Here is a 22,403-nt window from a genome sequence, read left to right as displayed (position 1 = left end):
GTTTCTCTGTATAGCCCTGGCTGTCCTGGAACTCACTTTGTAGACCAGGCTGGCCTCGAACTCAGAAATCCGCCTGCCTCTGCCTCCTGGTAAATCTCTCTTAGAAGCCCACTACTTAGTTATCAGCAGGCACAGCAGGCACCAGCTTGTGGAATGGGACTTTTATACGTGGACCATTTCACATGTCTAAACGAGTGGTTTCCAAGGAGGAGAGCTGGAAGTGGCTGCAAGTCAGAAGTGGCAGAGGGAATTTTCACTCTGCCTTCAGTACCTTTAATATTTGGAACCTGTGAATGAGGTTGCCTATTCCTTAGGAAATAAATCTCAAACAAATAATGGAACAATGAAGAGTGGAGGGTGCCTTTGATAGAGACACATTTACAGAGATTTAAAGAAACAAGGTCTATGCTTTTAATACATGACCGAGATTCCTTGGTGGTGATGCTGAGTCAGCACACAGGCAAGTGGGACACACCACAGCACAAAGAACAAGCACCATCCTCACGTGAGGTGTGAGCTGCTGGCTTAGAGACTACGTGTTCTTTGACAAACGCACTTGACTGCAAATCTAGGTGTACACTGGGATTGCTTCCCAAATCAAATGGATGAAGGGGCAGGCCACTCTGAGTCACAACAGACCTTTGGGTGACGTCATATAGTGGCGAACCTAACTGTCAGCGGATACAGTGGGTAAGTCAATTTTTGACAAAGGTCAGTTCCTGGGGCTCCTGAGCAGGGCCCTCCAGAGTGAGACCAGACACTGTGTGACATGCCCACACTTCCCTCTGGTACCGAAAAGGATCCACTCTAGAAATAATGATAGCTGGGTTTAAACTGAAATTCTATCTTATTAAAAACAATCAAGCTCCATTCAAGGGCATACCCTCTGCCCCAATTCTTCCAGAGTACTTTGGGTTCCTACGAATCATCGTCACTAAACCCTAGCTCCCAGATGATCACTTGGAAGCAGCCCTAAATCTACCGTGAGCCTTTCTTTTCTCCACTCTACTCCAAGCCTCGAGGAATCCAGCAAAACATCACAGGGGCACCGGAGGCACCTCCTTGTTAGGCCAGCTCAGACTTTCTGGTCTGAGAACATGCAGCTGAATAGGAGGAGGCCTGGAAACAGCTAATTATTCATCAAAGCAATTGTGTTCCGACTGACAGGCTCGTTCTCGGCAAGCACAATCCTCCAAAGTGGTCCAATAATTAGATAAACAAGACTTCGGAGGCTGGGCCGAGAGACGAAAACGTACTTTATGTGGCTTGCTTTCATGTAATCACTAGTTAAAAATGGCAGTTAACAAGCTCATTACAAACTCTGAGCCTGTGATCTCTACACACACACACACACACACACACACACACACACACACACGCACACACACACACACACCCCACGGCAGCCACCTGATAAGATGGCCTTGAAGGTCTTGCCCAGGCTGGGCCCCAACTCACACTATTTTTATTCTGCTCCTACCACGAGGCAGCTGGTACCTCTATTGCCAGCTGTGTTGGGCATCAGGAAAAATATGCCAGGAGTTGCTCCAATGCATTCTTAGGCAAAAATCTAGTCTTGAAAAAGAAAAGTCTGGTTATGGAGACAGGAATGCAAACTCAGACTTGGACTGTCTTTTTTGTCATCCTTAGCTTCCCACTTTTGGAATGGCTGTAATTCTCTTGGTGAGCTGCTTGCCTGTGTCGGTCTCAAAGGACACCTTTCTAGTTTAATCCCTTCACAGGCACTGATACTGTGAGTCAAATCCATCCTGCCGGTAGTGAGGGGCTGGAAATGTTTTCAGAAGACCGGGGTCTCTGATGTCAGAGATTCGGAGTAGCACTTCTCAATATGTGAAGTGATTTCCACCATCTGAGCAAGCGTTCATTCTATGAATGCTCGACGCTTGGAAAGCCTGAGCAGTTCTGCTACAATGGGCCTTGGGCCCTTTTCTCATAGCAAGTTGTGGATGGTAGAGGTACCTGGGGTAGAGTCCAAGTAAGACTCAGCTAGAATGGTTGTCCACAGTGAGCTTGGCAGAAGACACTGAAGAGGCATAGCTAACAAAGGAGTTTCCTGAGGAGGAAGGTAGAAGGCAAGGGTTGCTGTCTGCCATTAGCTCCCTTCCCTGTAAGGTACAGTCTGGTGACAATGACGAATCTGAACCTAAACTTCTGGCTTTGTACATGGAAGTATTCACTGTTTGGCATACCAGATGCATTTATTCTCTGTAGGTGATAGCTACATAAAGTATTTATAAGTTAAGTCACATACCACACTAGTAAGATTAAGTGTTGTCTTAGTCAGGGTTTCTATTCCTGCACAAACATCATGACCAAGAAGCAAGTTGGGGAGGAAAGCGTTTATTCAGCTTACACTTCCACACTGCTGTTCATCACCAAAGGAAGTCAGGACTGGAACTCAAGCAGGTCAGGAAGCAGGAGCTGATGCAGAAGCCATGGAGGGATGTTACTTACTGGCTTGCTTCCCCTGGCTTGCTCAGCCTGCTCTCTTATAGAACCAAGACTACCAGTCCAGGGATAGCACCACCCACAAGGGGCCCTCCCGCCTTGATCACCAACTGAGAAAATGCCCCATAGCTGGATCTCATGGAGGTACTTCCCCAACTGAAGCTCCTTTCTCTGTGATAACTCCAGCTTGTGTCAAGTTGACACAAAATTAACCAGTACAAGTGTTAAGGATTTATCCTTGAATTGATGTGCTCTTCGGAGCTCATTTTCATGTATTTAATTTCCTTGGATTTTGTGGTGATTGAATGAAACTGTCTCCCCTAAGTTCATACATTTGAGTGCTTGGTCTGCATTTGGTGGAACTGTTTGGGGAGGATTAGGAGGTGTGGCCTTGTTGGGGAACTGTGTCACTGGAAGTAGGCTTTGAGGTTCCAAAAGCTCATTCCATTCCCAGCTATGCGTCTCTCTTTGTTTGCTTGTGGATCAGATATGAGCTCTCAGCACATGAGGACCATAGAAGAAATACTAAATTTTAACACCACAAGAAGTTAAGACAACATGCTTTCTAAATTCCTTGAAGTTTTCATGTTGAAAGATTCTGGGCCAAGTTTGTTACATGTATGTTTCCACAAACATGCTGTTAAGACACAACAGCCTAGAGCCAAGGACAGGTCTCTCCTTCACCACACTGGAAAGAACTGCCTTCCATTACTTGTAAGAGTGAAGACCTGGTTCCAGTGGAGCGGCCTTAGCCATTCTATGGCACAACCAAAGAACAGCAGCTCTGCGCTTGCAGGCCTGTTTCTCAGGACGTCATGCAGGGTGCAGGGTAAGCTGCCTAGACTTGTCCTCGGCACTGGCACATTCTGAATGGCTCAGTCAGTGCACGGATGCACTCCAAATCCTGCAGTGAGGTGATTAAAGGATAATGTCTATAGTAAATGACTCCTGTGGGTGATTAAGTGCTGGGGCGGTGGGAGCAGTTGGATAGCTATAGAATTCATTTGGTACAAGTTTATTCCCATGCCACAAGCTTCCTCTTCCAATTAAAGGATAAGGTTTCCACAGAGATGGAGACAGCATCTGTAAGCAAATATGGTCATGCCTCTGTCATCCTCCATGGAGTGGGGAACAGAATGAGTACTTCCTATAAATACTTGTGACTCTTTAAGGAGGGAGACCGGAGGCTGATTTGGTATTGAAGAAAATGAGGAGTTGCTTCAGGAAGGATAAAATTGGGGGGTCCTGTTTGTCTCACAAGCACCAGAAGGAAGATCTCCATTTCTTACTGTGTGGCACTTGAGTGTGTTTCTCATGGTAACTTTTTACTTCCTTCACTGGACATCTGTCCTTTCCAGGACCCACATTAGTGCATGTGTGGTGGGGACAGGTGGGCTGTCTCTAAAACTCCTTGAATGCCACATAGGAAAGAATGAGTGAGGAACTGGAGAGATGGGAGCTCCCATGCATGGCTGGGAGGATAGATACTCATTTATTTCTTTTGTGTGTGTTGGGGGGGGGGTAGAAACAATATGAAAGCCACTAAAATAAATGTCACCTGTAACCCAGTAATTTCACTGTTAGGCATAGTCCTAGGGAAACTTTTCACACACATTCACAGAGGGACAAGGTTAAAATCTGTCACTGGGCAGGACAAGTAAAAACCACAAATGTTGAGGCCAGGTGACATGCCTCAGAAGTTAAAAGCACAGGTTGCTCTTCCAGACAAACCATGTTCAATTCCCAGCACCCACATGGCAGCTCCTAACGCTGGGTCACTCTAGCTTGGCGGAACATCTCTCTTCTGCCCTTCATGAACACCAGACATACACGTGGTGCATAGATATACATGGAGGCAGGACACAAATACACACAAGACTCAATTAATTTAAAAGGAAAGCTGCAAATGTTAGGGTGGAGAGCTGGCTCACCTAGAGAGAGCTCGTAGGCTAGGTGCTTACCACGCTAACACAAAAATCTGGGCTTGACACCCTCTCCCTACTGTGGAAAACCCAAGCATGGCCTCATTTGTTTATAGTCCTAATGCTGGGAATTCACACATGGGAGAGCCATTGAGCAGAAAGTCTAGTCTAATTTGTGAGCCCAGTTCCCAGTGAAAGACCTTGTCTCAGTAAGCAACGTATATAGCTCCTGAAATTGACCTTTGGCCTACACACACACACACACACACACACACACACACACACACACACACGCACACACACGCGCACACACACGCGCGCACGCACACACACGCACACACACACACACACACACATTTAAAACCACCACAAATATTTAACAAAAGGCAAGTGGGGGGAAAAAAACCCCAAATGTTTCCCAATTGAACTGAATAAATAAAACATGGCCTCTTTGGACAAAGGAATAACATATAACGAGAAAACCAATCCGGCTCTACATAGATCAGTATTCATATTTAAAAAAAATACGAGCTTTTTAGAAGTTTTCACTGGTTAAACATACAACAACATGACTAACAGTGAGCATAATGCATGGAATTAATACAATGTATAGCTGCATAGTAATACTCAAAAGAGAAAAAAAACACTATTGAGTGAAAAAAGCCAAAGTACACAATATGTAGACAATGTATACACATTAATATAAACATAACAGCATCACTATGTAGAGGTACATGAGTGTGTGTGTGTGTGTGTGCGCGCGCGCACATGCGTGTGCACGTAGAAAGGCACATATAAGTTCATGTAGTAGTTGCTGAGCATGGCTGTGGTATGCAGATAAAATGTCCCTCACAAACTCCTGTATTTGAGCACATGGTCACCAGCAAGTGGTGCTGTTTGAAGGCATGGTCTTTAGTGGGTGGAGCATCTCCAGTAGAAGTGCATCCATCACCAGGAGCCAGCCCTGACTCCCCGTCTGCTTCCCACTCAGCCAGGATGTGAGGTGGTCCTCTGTACAGCTGTACAGCCCTCCACCATGTGCCACTGCCGTCATGTCTCCCTCTCTCAAACGGGCTATGTGCCCTCAAACTGTGAATCAACCGAGTCCCTCGCTCCCTTGCCCCATTCCTCCCTCCTTCCTTCCTGAAGGTGCTTCTTGGCAGGTGTTTGGTTTCTGCCACAAGGAAAGGAAGTGCCACAGGCAGCAAGGCACAAGGGTGACTTTATGAGATCAGTAAGACCTGGTGAGATACTTTATACGGAAAGCAAACCACAAAGTGTCATTGATGGGTGGTTGAGAAATGTCGCTCCATTCAGCCCTCTCCCCAGCATTTCAGAAGCGAGAGCTCATGAGCAATGATGCTTTGGGTGGCCACTTCAAATTCCCTAAGAGTCTGGGGCACGAGGCCACTTGGAAAGCAGAGCAGCCTCACCTTCAGTTCCACAGTATCTCACTCTTTTGCCATTCAGTATGGTAGCTGTGACACTTACAAGAAAATTAATTGAAACGAAGTAAGATGGCACTTTAATGCTGTCTACTGCATTAGCCTAACAACCACACACTACATCATTGGGCAGCAGCATCCGGGGACTATGTATGTCTAAACCGACGACTGTTTCCTGAATAGAGCTGGGTTTTCAGCTGAAAGCCTGTGCTTCATTTGGTATTGTTTTGCCTGTAATCCAGACTGGCCTAGAGCTCACCATGAAGCCCACACTGGCCCACTAAGCACTGGAATTAAGCATGTGACACCATGCCTGTGTGAAACCTTAGACACCTATGGCATTCCAGTCACATTCCTCTTGTCCTTAAAGACTGTCTGCATGGAAGAAAGCCATGGTGATAGGTTTGGTTTTCATTCCATTTTTCTTTTCTTTTTCATTTCTGGTAAGAATACATCCAGTAGAATCTATTACAACTATGACTGAAAAAAAAAAATGCATCCTTAACCCAGAGCATTAGGCATGGCATCTCTAGAAGTGACCTCAGAATTCTCTGTGGTTCCAAGCTGTCACATTTAGTTTCCCCTCAAACTCAGGAAGAAGGAAGAGGGGCTGGTTTTGGAGAGACGAGAGTATTATCAAAACAAGGGTCCATATTTCTCACCTGTACACAGTGTGAGGGACGTATACTTCCCGGATCGGAAATTCCAAAATCTCCTTGTGTGGACGTGTCCGATTTTCAGGAAAAGGTTTGACTGGCAGCATCTCAGGTGTCAGGCAGCAATTCATTACGTCTGGAGCTGGGGATATCTCCAGCCTCAGTGAGCCTAGAGCAAGCCATGGGGGATAGGGGTGGGGAGTTACTGAAATCTGTCACATCAAGAAGGAGCCCAGGGCTTCTGTGTTGGATAACCTGTGGGAGCACATGCATTTTGGAGTTCCCAGATAATTTCCTATAGTTTGAGATTTTAAAAGCCTGCCATGATAACTTTTGAGATTAGCATTTTATAACACCAAAGTAAGGAGCTATACAATGAATAGGAGCTGACTAGACGGTCCAGATCCACCACACTACAGCTATATGTGGTTAAAAAAAACTTTCAGGTATTGGTAGCAGTAAAAATAGGTGGGCTTTGGGTTGAGGTCTCTCAACTTGGGTGTCAGAGAAATATAGAAACAACATGTGCTATACAGAAATAGCATATGGGCATTCGCTTGAGGATAAGTGTGTCTTCGTTTGCCAAATCATCCCGCTCTCCTTAAATACCAGACTTCCATATAACATTTTGTGTGATACAGGGCTGTTGATATGTTCAAATGATTATTAGACTTTCTGAGAGACCAAATCTAAAGCATACTATTTGTAGAATATATCCTTTATGAATAAGAAAACATTCATAGATTTGTCAAAAATGCACAGCAATTTAGATTCTTAACTTCAAATGCAAAAATCCATATTGCCCTCAGCAGTTTTATACACGAGAGCATAAAACAAGAAGTGCCAATCACAAATGGTTTGGGCATAGTTGAAGAGTGTCATAGCTAGCTGCTGTTGACAGACAACTTCACACAAATCTAGAATCACCTGGGGAGTGGAAACCTCAACTGAAGAACCGTCAGGCTCAAACTGGCCTATGATCAAACAGTCTGCGAAGTATTTTCTTGATTGCTAATTAGTGTGGGAGGGCACACCCCATTGAGGGTGGGCGGCAACACCCTTAGGCAGGTGAGGCTGTGCTGCAGGATAAAGGCAGCTGAATGTGATCCTGGGAGCAAGCCAGTAAGCAGCATTCTTCCATGCTTGCTGCTTCAGGGCCTGACAGGAGGATCATCTCAGGCTCCTACCCTGGCTTCCCTCAAGGATGGACCACAATGTGATAGAGTAGAGCCAAGTGAGCCCTTCCCTCCTACCTTTGATCAGTATGGTATCATAGCAACAGAAGCAGCCTAGACCAGAGATGCTAAGGAGAAGCCAAGCACACCTGGGATGGATTTGACTCTTCGCTGTAGGGATGAAGATCTTTTGTAGTCAGCTAAAAACTTGAACAAGTCTTCATCACTAAGTCGATCTCCCTCCTGCCAAGAGATGCTTGGGGTTAGTGGGAAGGCTCTGCTGATCCTGGACTTGGGACCAGCTATTTCTAAGATATACCCCTGAAAGCCATTTTTAAAATGATTACTTTTGTGTATTCCTTCTTTATTTTCCCCTTCCCTCTACTCTCTTCCTCTGTCCCTTCCTTCCTCCCTCTAGCCCTCCTTCCCTCATCCTTTTCTCTTTCCTGAGATATGCTTCCACTAGATAGCTCAATCTGACCTCAAACTTGCAATCCTCCTGTCTCAGTCTCCTGAGTGCCCCCACACTTGGCTTATCTATTTTGATTTTAACAAGTCTTTCATAGAGATTAGTGTGATGGGCAGCTCCGAAATCACTTAGTACAAGCACTAGCGCCCCATGCTCTCCTCAGCCAACTTCTCATCAGCATTGCTGCAGACAGAGCCTCTATGATTCTCTGAGACTGCTGTCTGACCTTGAGGAACCAAGGTCACATGTGGCTGTCGTGTAATGTCAATGAACAGAAACTCCTTTTAGTCTTTGAAACAATGCTGAACAAGCTCACTGCTTCAGAGATATGGAGATGGAAGAAGCATCTTTATTTCTGATTTCACTGTCTTCAACTTTGTCTTGAATAAGGAAGGTATGTGTAAACCCCACCCTCTGCATGCCCACCATGGGAGGTGTCCGTCCGAGGCTACACCTGTGGCAGAGTTTCCTGGAGATGGGCCATAGTTCTTGCACAGCTGTGATGGATATGACATGGAGAGGCACAGCCCCAGGGGGTTGTCCCTGGATTGCTTCTTGCTACTGCTGTGCCTTCTCGAGTCGGTCATTGCCATAGTCCTCCTGTATCTAGCATGGTATGAATGGGCTTGGGAAGACTCTCACTGCCTATAGTCTGGTGTGACTGCTTTATGGGAGACAGCCCACTCTATTGGGCAATTTTTCTACAGATCAACATGAAGATGAACTTTCATAGAATAACGTTGTTTTGATGAATTAGTAATTTTACAGAGTTCCTGATTTGATTTAAATGGTTTTAGGAAGTTAGGGGAGTTGATAAGGAAGATTCGGGAGATGGATTAGGTGGTTTTGCCAGGATCATAGAACAAAGACAGAACTAAGAGTAGAATGTGCCCCCTGTTTGTAGAGTAGTGAGGGCTGTACAGGCTAGAAAAGGGGCCCAGTGAGCTCTCATGCACTGCAAGCACATGGTCTTAGGTGTGGGTCTCACGTGTGGGAAGGAAGGTCTGAGACAGATTAATGCTTCAGGAAAACACTGTAGGTTGGCTCTGTGTCCCTCGATCTTGTGATCTAAGGATATCATTACAGGTTTCGGTGTGCACCATGAAAAGGCACTGTTAGGAACAAAAAGTAAAATGATCCTATTACGCGTGTAAGAATAGAGAACAGATGATTAGGGGATGCAAGATAAGTGATTTGTTTCTTGGTAAATGCAAACTGTCATCAGCTAGCTTAGGGAGAACTGGCTACAGTGGACAGCTTGATTAAACTTCGTTAATCAATGACAGAAGAATTACTGCTTTGAGGTTAGGATGGCTTTGCAGAGAGAAAGATAGATGAGAACCGTTCGGGTAGGTATGGGTTTCAAAAGAATATTTAATCAGCAATCGTGTTGTAATCTCCCCTTGGGTCATGATTTTAATCTGTTTTTAAAGAATATGTTTTTTGTGATGATTGTTTTGGGGGAATATGTTGCTTGTGGCTATGAGGTAATATTTTTTCTTGCATAGAGAAGTTTTGTCTTAGGTGGTATAAAAAGGCTAAGAGAAAAAACAAAGTTGTTGGACCCTGGCTTCATCCACTGTGTGTGTGTGTGTGTGTGTGTGTGTGTGTGTGTGTGTTTTCCCCCGCCCCTTTTCCCAGGCCCCAGAGAATTAAGTTTTGCTCCCTCAGAGAAAAGGTCTGCTGTGTGATTAGCTATGAACTCCACACAGTTCCTGACCTGTGGAAGCTGGCCTTCCGCACACCTGCATGTGCTCTAATCTTTGTAACAATCCAGCTGAACAAACGACAGTAATTAACTTCTCTGGCCACATTACACTACTCCCTTGGATCTACCACCCTCATCAATACAATCAAACTCAACTGCACTGTAACAGAAATAGATACCTGTTTGAAGAAGATGTTGGTGGCCAAGGTGGTGGCTTTGAAGTTGGCTCCAACTCCATTTTCCTCTAAGGAGAGGGTTCGCTCAGAGGGCCTCCTGGATTGGGACAAGCTCCTCTTCTCACCCACAGAGTTTCTCCCTTGAGGAAAGCAGCTGTCATTCTTACATGTCAGAACACACAGCAGTTATTGCTGAACCCAGCCATCCGTCCACGGGGCTCAACCTTCCTTAGTCCCCCTCCTGACGTCCCTAATATTCTTACTAGAGTAGAGAGAACCCTAGTGCCTCTTAAGTCCTTCCTGCTGGAGAACAGAGGTGACCAGGTGTCACCCTGCAAGAGTCTGGAGCTCAGCCAGCTCAGGGTCTGCTGACAGGCTTGTTGAGTCAGCCCAGTGGGTGCTTTGCTTTCACACTTGTGTTCCTCTGGGAAAGCACACACTCAGATACCGCTGAAGGCACTGGGGACTCAAACCAGCTTGTACACATTCTGGATCTAGTTTGCCTCTGTTCTAGTATGGATCTGGCAACAGAAGTGCCCTGGCTGACCTTTTCACTAGAAACCAGACAGGGCTGAGGTTCTCAAACTATAGCATCCTCATTTCTTGTTTCTTTTGAAAAACCAGGCTGTAACCTTGTGTCTTACATTCTGCAAGCCTAGGGGTTCTATTATGTATAGTCCACTGCCTAGAAAGCATAGCTCAGTTATGCCCAACTCTCATGATGATGAGAGCTACCACTGGCTACCTAGACTGGCTACGCTGTGTCTCTGGTTACTTCTTAGGAAATCAGCTTCAATGCTAACGTTGAACTATCCTCAACTTAGACCTAACTAACATCTTGAAAGCCCTCTGTCTGAATTATGTGGACTTGAGATGCCCACACACTTTGTAATAAGTCAGTAAATAGAACCATTGTCTTAGAAAACCTGCATGTGGAGGTCAGAAGGCGTGAAGTTTACTGACAAATCAGAAAGAATGCAGTTCTGTCTGGTGATTATGCAACAGTAACTCCAGGAGGGCAACAGCAGTAACAACCTCCCTGGCCTCCACACCCAGCAAAAGGCAACATTTCAGAACTGGCAGAGCCAAGGGACACATGAAACATCCAAGGGCTGACTCGGATATTTTCGGAATAGGAAAACAGAAACTCCACCACAGGTGGTGGGCATGGGTCCACTTGAAAACTAAACTCACTCGTCCGTTTCCAGCCTGAAACTGTAGACATGACTGGTTCACATTTATGAAGAGGCGATGAGAAGGGGCCTCGGTGCAGTAAGTTAGAAGAGTTAATTTAACTACTGGCTACTTTTGGCAAAGTAAACTTTAGGAGTCCAGAGATTTTGCTGAGGAACCAGAGTTTTGCTTTTAGAGCTTTGGACAGTGACCATCCCCTCCAGTGACTGTGCCTGCTCACTGCTTGTTCTTGTCATTTTCAAGCATTTTAATTTTTGAGATGGGATGGCTACTCAAAATTAACTTTTTAAAGGCTCAAAACTCCATACAAAGTTCTTAGTAGAAGAGTGTATTTAAAGTTCCATAACTGCTCGTGGCAATTGTTTCAATTAACTTTCTAAGGGCTTAAAACTCCATACAAAGTTCTTAGTAGACGAATGTATTTAAAGTTCCATAACAGCTCACAATAATTGTTTCAGGGGTCACTGATCAAGCACATACAGTTCAGTCGTCTATTTATGATCTTCCTCTCACCTACCTGCATGCGCAACCCTCTAGGTCTCCCAAGTCCTTACTAACGGAGCAGATAACCACAAAGCTGGCCTATGGGGGAGCCCTCTGCCTCCCATCCCAGATGGAGATCTTACCAACCCCAGGCTCCACATCTGCGCTCTCCCTTTCAAGGGTAGAGACGTTGAAGAAGCTTGCTAAGCTAATGGGGGCCCAGGCGAAGGGCATCCGGTATTTCCCCAAACGTTGGCAGAAGGATTCGGCCTGAAGTTTTAGTTTTTCAACCTTTTCTTTACTCTGGAGGAAGACGGTGAAGAGACAAGATGAAAGAAAGCATCAGCGTCAAGTTGTCTGCCTGCATGGGGTGACAGTAGCTACCCTGATGGGCCTGGGGGGGTGGGAGGGGAGAATGGGGGGGGGAGCATGAGTCAACAGGAAGCAACAGCTTAGGCTGAAGTCTAGCTGATAAGGAAGCAAAGGTTACAGAAGGAGGAGGTTTTTTCCCCTAAAGGACAGCAATCACTTAGCAGACGACATTTTTTTTTTTTTTTTTTTTTTGCTATGAAGACATGCCCTAGGCTTGTTACAGCAGCCAACATGCAAGCACATCGTTTACCTAGATAACTCTCCTGAGAAAAACTAGGGAAAGAAATGTTAGTATGTTATCCATCAAAGTCCCAAGAGAATCTACTTTGCAAAAGCTACTTTGAAATTCTAAAAAAAAATGCTTAATTATTCCTAACAAAGCTGGTGTTGCTGGTGTTGATAAGGCTTCCAAGGAGATCTTCCTAAAATCATACTAACAGATTTTAAAACACCAATATCTGTCTCTATTTAGTTCAATTCATTTTATTTGACCTTTACAAGATTGGTTGATCCCAAAAGGGCCATGTTTTTAAAACTGGGAACTTTTGCAAATTGGCACTGAAAAGAGTCTTATTCGTGTCTTAGGACTTATAGTGTGCTAATTAATTTATGATGAGCAGGAGCAGCAGCTGGTGATCAGCTATGAATGCTGCATAAGACAATACCAAGAGTGCTTGTCCTCTTCTGCTTATGGGGCCTTGGCAACCCTCTCAAGTTGGAGCCTTAGAACCAAGGCAGCGGGTGTGGCTTGATCTAAGCCAGAGTTCACACTGGCAAGTGACATCCTTAGGGTGTTCAATCATGCATGTATTTCTTTTAAAACTTTTTTTTTTTTTGTCAGTAACTGGTTTCTCTTTCTTCTTTCATGAAAATACAGTTTAATCATGTTTTAAAATGGAAAATACGATAGTCTTAACTCCACTATTTTGTTGAAAATTATTTGTTTGCAAATTAGTTCACCCTAAGATGTTCCCAGTACTTAAATGGCCATACCTTTCCACCATCGCTTTCTTTGATGATCATGTAGGGTTCTGCACAGTCTGCAATCTCTCCTTGCTGGAGGACCTTTTCAATCTACCAACAAAAATAATAGTAAAACAAAGTGAGCGAGTTATATTTATATAACGGGATCTATGCAAACATGAAAATTATATTTAATGACAATATTTAATGATATAGGGTGTTCATTACATATGCTCGCAGATTTAAGAATAGACCATGTAGCCAGGTAATGGTGGTGCACGCCTTTAATCCCAGTACTCGAGAGACACTGGGAGGAAGATCTCTGAGTTCGAGGCCAGCCTGTTCTACAGAGTGAGTTCCAAGACAGCCAGAGCTACAGAGAAACCCTGCCTCAAAAACCACACACACACACACACACACACACACACACACACACACACACACGTAGAAAAGGCACAAGGCATATTAAAAAGAAGATAACAGCAAATACTAACTGTGGTTTCCTTATGGGATGGGATTATGTGTGTTTTTTATTGTCTTCCTATTGCTGATGAGAAGTTTCTATTTTTTGAACAATAAACATGTATTATATCCACAATAAAAATTCAATAAAAGTTATTTTATAAAGCCAAACCCAGGAGATACATGTAGGAAGTGAAAAAGCTCATTTTCTTTATTATTGCTTACAAAGTGAAAATGAGACATGGCCTCTGTAAAAGTCAGGCCTGGAACTAAAACCTTCCACACAATAAATAAATGAGCAGATTAAATGGCCTGTAAGTGTGCCCTTGTATTTCCTGTTGGGGTTGCTTCTCTGAGTTTGACAGACAGAAGGAAATGCCGTGAGACGTTTCGTCTCCTCGGTCCGCTAAGGAATGCTAGCACAAGCTGCTAGTTTGCTTCACGTTAAGAAGCTGACAGTCAATTATCATGGCTACGGGCACCATGGCTAGGGCAAAGAAAGGGAGAAGTCTGAAATGTTCCAATTCTTTACTCAAAGAAAGCTGGAGTGAACTTAGACGCTAAGACTTAGCCCCATTAGCCTGTGCCATTAGCTGAGATACCGGAAGCAGAAATCTGGTCAACACAGACCCTGGGCACACACTCTTAACAGGCACCAAGTGAGGCAGAAACTGTATCTCTGACTATCCTACTGATGGAGGTGGCTACAATGGAGTTTCAAAGGAAGTCTCACAGAGTGGCTTAATGGACAAAGGTTTCACGGGTAGTCCCAGTAGAAAGTCTCTTTCGACAAAAGCAGTTTGAAAGTGTATCCCATGGCCAGCAGTGTTAAGAGAAGGCTGGTCCTGAGAGATGAAGCACACTGGGAAACACGGGCAGCAAGGGCTGGAGCCAGACACTGACCAGTGTTCCTGACCATCAGTATTCGTTCCTTCACGCATTCATTATTTATTCCAAAGGTCTGCTGGGGCTGGGGGAGAAGAGCTGTGAGCCCTGGAAACATGGCTCCTCTCCTCCCAAAGCTTACCGCCAGGGCTCCGGAGAATGAAATGAAGAGAGGCTAAGTTTTCCATGAATTCAACAAATAAAGACATGGTCTTTAAAGTGAACCTCAAGAAGTTATTAAGACTCTTTCAGGGCTGGGACTGTAGCCTAATGGCAGAGCACTTGCTTTTCATGTGCAAGGCTGTGGGCTCCATACCCAGCATCACAGGAAGAAAATGAAGGAAGGAAGGGAGGGAAGAAGGAAGGAAGGAAAGAGGGAGGGGAGGAGGGAAGAAGGGAGGGAGAGAGGGAGAAGGGAAGAAAGAAGGAAGAGAAAAGGAAAAAGAGAAGAAGAAATGGATTGTGGTAAGAACTTTCAGCTAGAACTCTGCCAAAAGGAATGGACACGTCTTGCCTTTATTTGAAAGCCATGGCAAGGCCGCTCTAGAATCAAGAGTCTAGATCTGACAGAATCAGGAACTGCTATCCCTTTTGCTGCATTGGTCAGGGTGACTTTCCGAGAACTTCAGTCTGAGATGAAGCCCTCATGCTTGGTCCTTCCTGGCTGATGTGTAAGCATGTGTGTGACTGTGAGCCCTCATAAGCACGGGCACCAGCAGAGGAGCACATTAGGAACAGCTAGAAGCTTTAAGGCAAAAAGGCTACTTTCCAATGTACCTATTAAAGCCACAGAGGTAGGTTTAATGCCTAGCTGATCTTTTTTTGTTTGTTTCTTTGTTTTGTTTTTCGAGACAGGGTTTCCCTGTATAGCCCTGGCTATCCTGGAACTCACTCTGTAGACCAGGCTTGCCTCAAACTCAGAAATAACACCTGCCTCTGCCTCCCAAGTACTAGATTAAAGACGTGTGTCACTGCTGCCTGGCTATAGCTGATCTATTTTTAAACCTTTTTTTAAAAAAGCTTGAGGATTCACACCCATCCTCACTTCCTGATCCTCATTTGTCAATCAAATTCTTTAATGTTCTCAAAATCTTGAACTAAATCTCTAAGCCTGAAATAATCTCTTGACGTAATATATATGATAGCTGAATGAGGCAACTCTGCCTAGAATACATGCAAGATCTTGATGTTCATTTTGAGAATAAAAATAAGAAAGTGAGAACCCTTTCTTTATCACAGGACATTTACCTGGGTTGTCTAAATGTTACAATACCACTTAGTGTGTATTTGCAGGAAAGCACGGTCTTATAATCAAGACAAAGAAACACCAAAGGGAGACTGCTTTCTAGGGTAGATCTAAAGTTCTTAATAATTTGTTGTTTTTTTATTTTATGTGTATTTGTGTTTTGCCCGCCTGTATGTCTGCATGAGGGTGTCAGAGTCCCTGGACCTGGAGTTACAGATGGGTGTGAACTGCCATGTGGGTGCTCAGAATTGAACCTGGGTCCTCTGGGGGAGCAGCCTGTGTTCTTAACTACTGAGCCATCTCTTGGGCTCCTAAATTTCTTAATTATATACAGACATCTTACAATGTGTTTGTTACGGTCAAATAAGTGTACCTCCACATTAAAAAAAAAATCCGAGAGAATGTTGTCAGTGGTAGCAACCAGCAGATTGCTATTATTAGGTAATTACTGTAGGTTAATAAAATCAAGTAGAGCTGGAAATAAAATTAGCTCTAGAATCAGTGTGGTTTGCCCATTGAGAGAACTGTATATTTAACGACAGTGCTGTTATAACTCAAATTATGCTTTCCTGTACGCTAAGAACCTCGGTGAGAAGCACGGGGAGTTTGCAATAATAGCAACAGTCTTAGCCAAAGACTTATTTTATCATTTTATTTTTATTCTTTCTTTTTCAATTCCTGGGGATGGAGCCCAGGACCTGGTCCATGTTAGGCTAGTACTACTGAGCTACCGCTGAGATCCCTCGGGTAGGCCTTCCAGTCCCAGTCACCGATTTCAAAATTCTAGATCCTTAAACAGGTGCCTTTGAGCTATAGCCATCTTTGTGAAATAATATAAAAGAAGCAAACTCCAAGCTGCCCGAATTCTTTGGACCCTGTTCTCCACTATTAACCACATGGGAATCCAAGTGATGCAGACACGGAATACCAAACTCAATGGAAAAGTGCGCAAACACAGAAGTCTGACTGCCCATGAGATCAGACGCTTGGATTTACTTGTCTTGAGCTACTTAAATTTTTTGCCTTTGAGAGTCAATTAGTAAAATTATTTGGCCAGGTTGTTCAAAACTTAATGTTTGCTGTTAGATTCAAACTAATAACTTTAATATGTAGAGAAAGGCTCTGGTCTCCTAAGGTTTTCTTGCATGGACAGTCTCCAGTGGAGTGTCATCCTACTTTTAATGGACCCATGGATTTTTGACTCTCACTGGACACATGATCTGTAATAGAGGAGAAAGTGAGGTTGGAAAGTGCATCCATATCTCAGGGTGTCAGAGGCAGGTCAGGGGGTGCTGCGCCGAGGGTGCTAGAGACACAGGAACACTGCTAGGGGACCTTCCATCACGGCAACCTCCCAGACAAGGCCTGCTGAGGGGGCGTGCCTCAGTTAGGAAGGCCCAGGCTTTGTCTGAAGTTGAGGCAACTCGTGGAGGTCGGCGTGATCACCCGAGGTAGAAAGCCAAGTCTGAGGAGGTTTGAGTCACAGCAGGTCACAGAGTGTCTGACTACAAAGTCAGGATTGCAACCTCTGACCACAGGCCCTGCAAGCCCCCCACCTTTCTAGTCTTCCGGCAGAAGTTACTTGTAAGGGCAAGTGTTGGCGAGAAGGAAACAATCCCAAACTCCCAGAGGACACACACGCCTGTCGTGTGACTTCTGTCAGCGTTGCTGAGCAAGATAACTACATGTATTTCAGAACATGCAGCTTGGACTGTATGTGATCACCTTGACAACCAGGTAGATGTCTGAAGATGGGTAGGTGACGGAGAACACGGCAGACCTAGCCTGACTCGACGGGTCAATCGAGGGTGTGTGAGCTCGCAGAAACCCTTTGAACTGGTCAGAGTTCAGGTCGCAGTGGAAATTTTCTGAGATCTGTAAATGATCAACATGGGGAAAAGTCAGTTAGTGGTATTGTATTCTTGGTCCCAAATGCAACAGGAGTTGAAAAGTCATAGGGAAATTCCGCTAAAAGAAGTATAACTGTGGATAGGGATAGTGGCTGCTAGAAAGTTGAATATTTTGTTACAATTTCTACACAGTTTGGAGCCATAGGAGAAACACTTAATTTTTATTAACTCACCAGTATTTTCTGGGTATCAGTGAAATGCAAGGTACTACACTGAACAAGACAGGCACACACCTCTGCCTGGTTTACAGTCACGGTGAGGGAAAGCAGAAGAGCCGACACAGCAAGCTACAGTAAAAGCCAGTTAAGCCACTACACTCATGCACAGAAGCACCAGGGAAGTTTTAGAAAGTCCACAATGATTGGGGTAATGAGGAAAACTACTCATGGAGGAGACATTAGCGACAGATGAGCGCTTCTCACAGGCAGAGCTGCAAGGCACAGAGGGCAGAGAAGAAAGCACAGACAACGATCTCAGAGGCTGGAAGGCCTGGGATGAGTCTAGTGAGCCGTGCAGCCTGGCTTGACTCTGCATCAGAGAGGGAGGGAAGAAGGATGAGAGCAACCCTGAGGCAGCCGGGCATGCACACTAAAGACCTAAGGACGACGCTGTTACCCGTGGGAGGAGGAGGTCGGTACAGGCAATGCATCCTGAGCCTGACATGCCCAGCGCTCTCGGGCTTTCTAATTTAGGGTGATGTGGCAGCCATTACTGGGTTCTTTCTGTCCTCTCTAAGAGTGGGTTAGTGAGAGCTACAAGCTGAGGTAGTTTGTTGTCAGCACGTGGACAGTTAGAGTGATCATGTGACTAACTTGTCGGCAATGAATGGGGAGCAGAAGTGAGACGTTACATCTCCAGGCCTCCTCCACTTCACCATCTCAAGTATTTCATATTGCAGACACCAATGGCCCTAAGAGGGGGTGACTGGGGAGAAGATGTACTAAGGAAGGAGGAGCTCTTGGCAGCCTGGGCTTCTGAATGACTGGATGGTACAGAGACACCTCTAACCTGCCACTCACCCCTTACCACCTTGAACTATTAAGGAAAAAAGACAAGGACCTCTTACTAGGTAATGACTGTGGTCCTCTAACAAGATGTCACTAGATGGCTTCAGCACCATCAAGAAACCTGTTAGAAAGGAGAATTCTCAGCCCCCATCCAGACTTACAGGGGCAGAAACCTGGTGAAGGGCCTTAGACCCTGTGTTAGACTGTGTATTCCAGATGATTCTGTGCATACTAAAATCAGAGAACTGCTGGGTTTTTTAAAGATTTTATTTATGTATTTATTTATGTGTATCTATACATGAGTGTATGTGCACCTCTATGTGCAGACAGAAGGTGGGAAACAGTGTTGATGTTCTACTCCATCATTCATTACCTATGTCTTCAAGACAGGATCTGTCCGGAACCATGCTCTTGTTTGTTTGTTTTTGTTTTTCCTAGCTAGACTGGAAGCCAGCAATCTCATGTCTCCACCTGCCTCAGAAGTGGGATGACAAACATCTGTGGGGACACTTGGCTTGTTACAGACGCTAGGATCTGAACTCCAGTCCTTCTACCTGTTAAGCTAGCTCAGCTAGCTCTTCAGCCCTGAGAACTACTGCCTAAAGAGACTTATTTTATGTTTTGGGTGTTTGGCTTCATGCATATTTGTGTTCCATGTGGGAAGGCCAGAAGAGAACTCTGGATCCTCTGGGACTGGAGTTACAGGTGGTGTGAGCCGCTGTGTGGTTGCTGGGACTCGAACTGGGGTTCTCTGAAAAAGGCAGCCAGTGCTCTTATCCACTGAGCCATCTCTCCAGCCCCCAAGTCTTGTTTGTTTTAGCATCTAACCTTTTCACTAACATCAAGCCCATCTATTGTATTGTTCCAGAGCAGCACATTTCCTTCAGTATAGCCAGGTACAGGTGAATGACACCTGAAGCATGGTGGTCATCCTGTTGGGTTACACATGTCTAAACTACAGAACATTTAAAAGGAAGAACTGCAGGTCACTGCGTTCTTTCAATGGAAAGATATTTTATAACTGGTGATGTCTTCATTAATTTAGATAGTTACTACACATCATTTCTGCCATTCACCATGAAGTTATTTAATTTCCTCTGTCTCTGTCTCTCTGTGTATGTGTGTGTGATATGTAGTAAGAGTAGGACGGTAGATGTCTACCTCTATTGCTTTCTGTTTTATTGTCTTAAGATAACTTATCTCCAGCATTTAGAAACATGCAATTATTCCTGGCTTTTTATGTAGGTGCTAGGAATTCAGATTCAGGTCTTGCCTGGCAAGGGATCTTACCCACTGAACCATCTATCTCCCCAGCCCCACAATGAATCTATCTCACAGCAAAAAGCAAAACACTCAAAAAACAACAACAAAAATTTCAGAACAAAAATCATGCATTGCTGACCTGTTAAAATGAAACATTATTGTGCATCATACACAACTGCAAATATTACTTATTTCTCTCTCTATCCAACCAGTGAGCCTCCAGCTGGCCTTTCCCTTGAAGATTCTTCAAAGAATACAAATGATAAAATTCCAGATTAGTTTTCTTCACACATGGCGAAGGAAGAAAATCTGGAGCTATCAGTGTTAATCTGTTTTCCAATTTGATGTGTATTCAGGGGTTCAGAGGGGTGCAACTGACACACAAGCATGGGTGTTTGAGTTCAAATCCCAGGAATGCCCACAAATGTTGGATGGGCAGAGGCCAGCTGTCAATGCAGCATCTGAAAGGCAGAGCCTGAGAATCTCTGGAGCGAGCCCTACCAGGAAGCTCTGGGTCCAACTGGATGATCCTGCCTGCACAGGTAATGTGTGGATCGGTTAAGGAAAACACAATTCAACTTTGGGCCTACACACACACACACACACACGCACACGCACACGCACACGCGCACACACACACACACACACACACGTGCACATACCTGTAAATACATATACAAAATCACCCATGCGGCACAACCTGTACACACACACACACACACACACACAATCTGTTGTACTTTCATACAACCAGAAATGAGGTGGGAAACATGAACTCCAAAATCATATGGGATGTATAGGATAGGCTGTTTTGTTTTTTTTTTTTTTTTAACATACCTTTTTCCTTTCTTTAACGTCATAGAGGGCAATACTGGCAAACAGAGGCTCAATTTCAATCTCAAACCTGTCAGAGAAGGGGAGGGAGAAAATCAATATGGTTCTAGCCTGTATATGTTTGAATGTCCAAAAAGTGCATGGATATATAAAGATCATTAAAAAATGTGAACATGATTCCAGAAATACAGGGATAACACCACAAATATGAGACACACACAGGTATTAATGGGAAAATTATGAGTGTTAATGAAGAAGTCCGGATCACTTGAGGTCATAGTGGATACTTCATTCTCTTTAAAAATGTTTGCTTTAAAAAAAAAAAAGTGTTTGTTGGTGGTACAGCAAGAGAGAAAGCTGAACAGAATTTTGGTTTGATCCAAAACACTACCTCATATACACATCATGCTGGGGACTCAGAAAGTCTAGACAAGCACTCTGCCACGTACCCACACGCAGCCCCACCAGTACTCACTCCTATTGTAGCTGCCATGTTCTACAAAATAGACTCTGTTTCTTAGACAATGGACTTGTTTACAGTCTTCTGCTGATATCAAATCTCTATTTGGGGCTGGAAAGATGGCCCAGGAGCTAAAAGCAAGTACCGCTCCTGTGGAGTTTGACTCCCCGGAGTCCAACAACAGGAAGCTCGTAACTACTTGTAATTCCAGTTCCAGGAGCTCTGACACCTTCTTCTGGTCTCTCTGCAGGTATCTGGGCTCACATGCCCTCCCCAACATGTACACATAATTAAAACATAAAAAAAAAAACTAAGTAAAAAGCTCCAAATGTCTACTATTCAATTCTAACGGATAAGGCATTTTAGATAGATCAAAAAGGAAATATTTAATTGCTTTTCCTTGGACTTATAGTAGAATATCAAGATGCTGTCTGGGCCATGAAGACAATGAATAGGTAACCACCCCCCCCCCAACTGCTGCTGAAGACCATTCACTTGAGGTAGACTGAAGCAGAGGAGGAAGGAGGGTGATTAAGTACATGGCAAATGCTGAGGTGCCCTGGCCCTGTTTGACTTAGAATGCGGTGCTCTTGGGGCCAGGGATTTGTATTAGGAGAAGAGTACTTGCCTACATCAGCTGTAGGTTTGGCTCTGAACATACACACGCATGCATAGGCACACAGACCAAAACCAGAGACAGAAGCCTCTCATATTAACCCTGATGATTCCTCCTGAAGCCGAAGGTCTGACGAAAACACCCCCGAACTAATTCTTTCCCATGTTAGCCATACATGTAAATTGCAGGAGAACCTTCCCAGTGTCTCCGTTTAACCATTCACGGACAGCAGCAGTAAAGAGGCGGGGCCATTACTGTGGCCTTAGAAGCCATGCAAACTAGGGCACACTTTCTTTCAAGGTGTATGTGTGGGAGTGGCCTTCCTGTCATATTGTTCTTTCTCAGCAGAGAACATTTTGGGCAGACAAGAAAGTTAGTTGGTCCCAGCATCTTTCATGATGAGATAATCTGGAGTAATGGTAGATTCATGGGCAAGGAGTCAAACAGAATTGGGTTCTGCTCTGTCAGTGCCTGCTACTGTCTTAAATGATTCTATGTGTGTCTTAGTCAGGGTTTCTATTCCTGTACAAAACATCATGACCAAGAAGCAAGTTGGGGAGGAAAAGGTCAATTTAACCTCCACTTCCACTTCATTGATCATCACCAAAGGAAGTCAGGACTGGAACTCAAGCAGGTCAGGAAGCAGGAGCTGATGCAGAGGCCATGGAGGGATGTTCTTTACTGGCTT

At 44.5% G+C, this 22,403-nt stretch overlaps 1 protein-coding gene across 2 annotated transcripts in view; it reads right to left on the bottom strand.

Annotated features, from left to right (window-relative positions):
- Positions 1–22,403, bottom strand: part of Dock8 (dedicator of cytokinesis 8) — a 203,482-nt gene that overhangs the window by 91,632 nt on the left and 89,447 nt on the right. For both annotated transcript variants that reach the window (XM_021221815.2, XM_029531370.1), the window contains exons 8-14: positions 20,643–20,709; positions 17,351–17,500; positions 13,063–13,143; positions 11,841–12,000; positions 10,024–10,160; positions 7,817–7,910; positions 6,499–6,661 (exon numbers count right to left, since the gene is read on the bottom strand). In XM_021221815.2, coding sequence (XP_021077474.2) covers positions 6,499–6,661; positions 7,817–7,910; positions 10,024–10,160; positions 11,841–12,000; positions 13,063–13,143; positions 17,351–17,500; positions 20,643–20,709 — 852 coding nt within the window. The remainder of the gene's footprint in view (positions 1–6,498; positions 6,662–7,816; positions 7,911–10,023; positions 10,161–11,840; positions 12,001–13,062; positions 13,144–17,350; positions 17,501–20,642; positions 20,710–22,403) is intronic.

Source organism: Mus pahari, chromosome 1, assembly GCF_900095145.1.
Source record: "Mus pahari chromosome 1, PAHARI_EIJ_v1.1, whole genome shotgun sequence".
Classification (NCBI taxonomy): Eukaryota; Metazoa; Chordata; class Mammalia; order Rodentia; family Muridae; genus Mus; species Mus pahari.
This window is presented reverse-complemented; position numbering and strand designations above follow the sequence as displayed.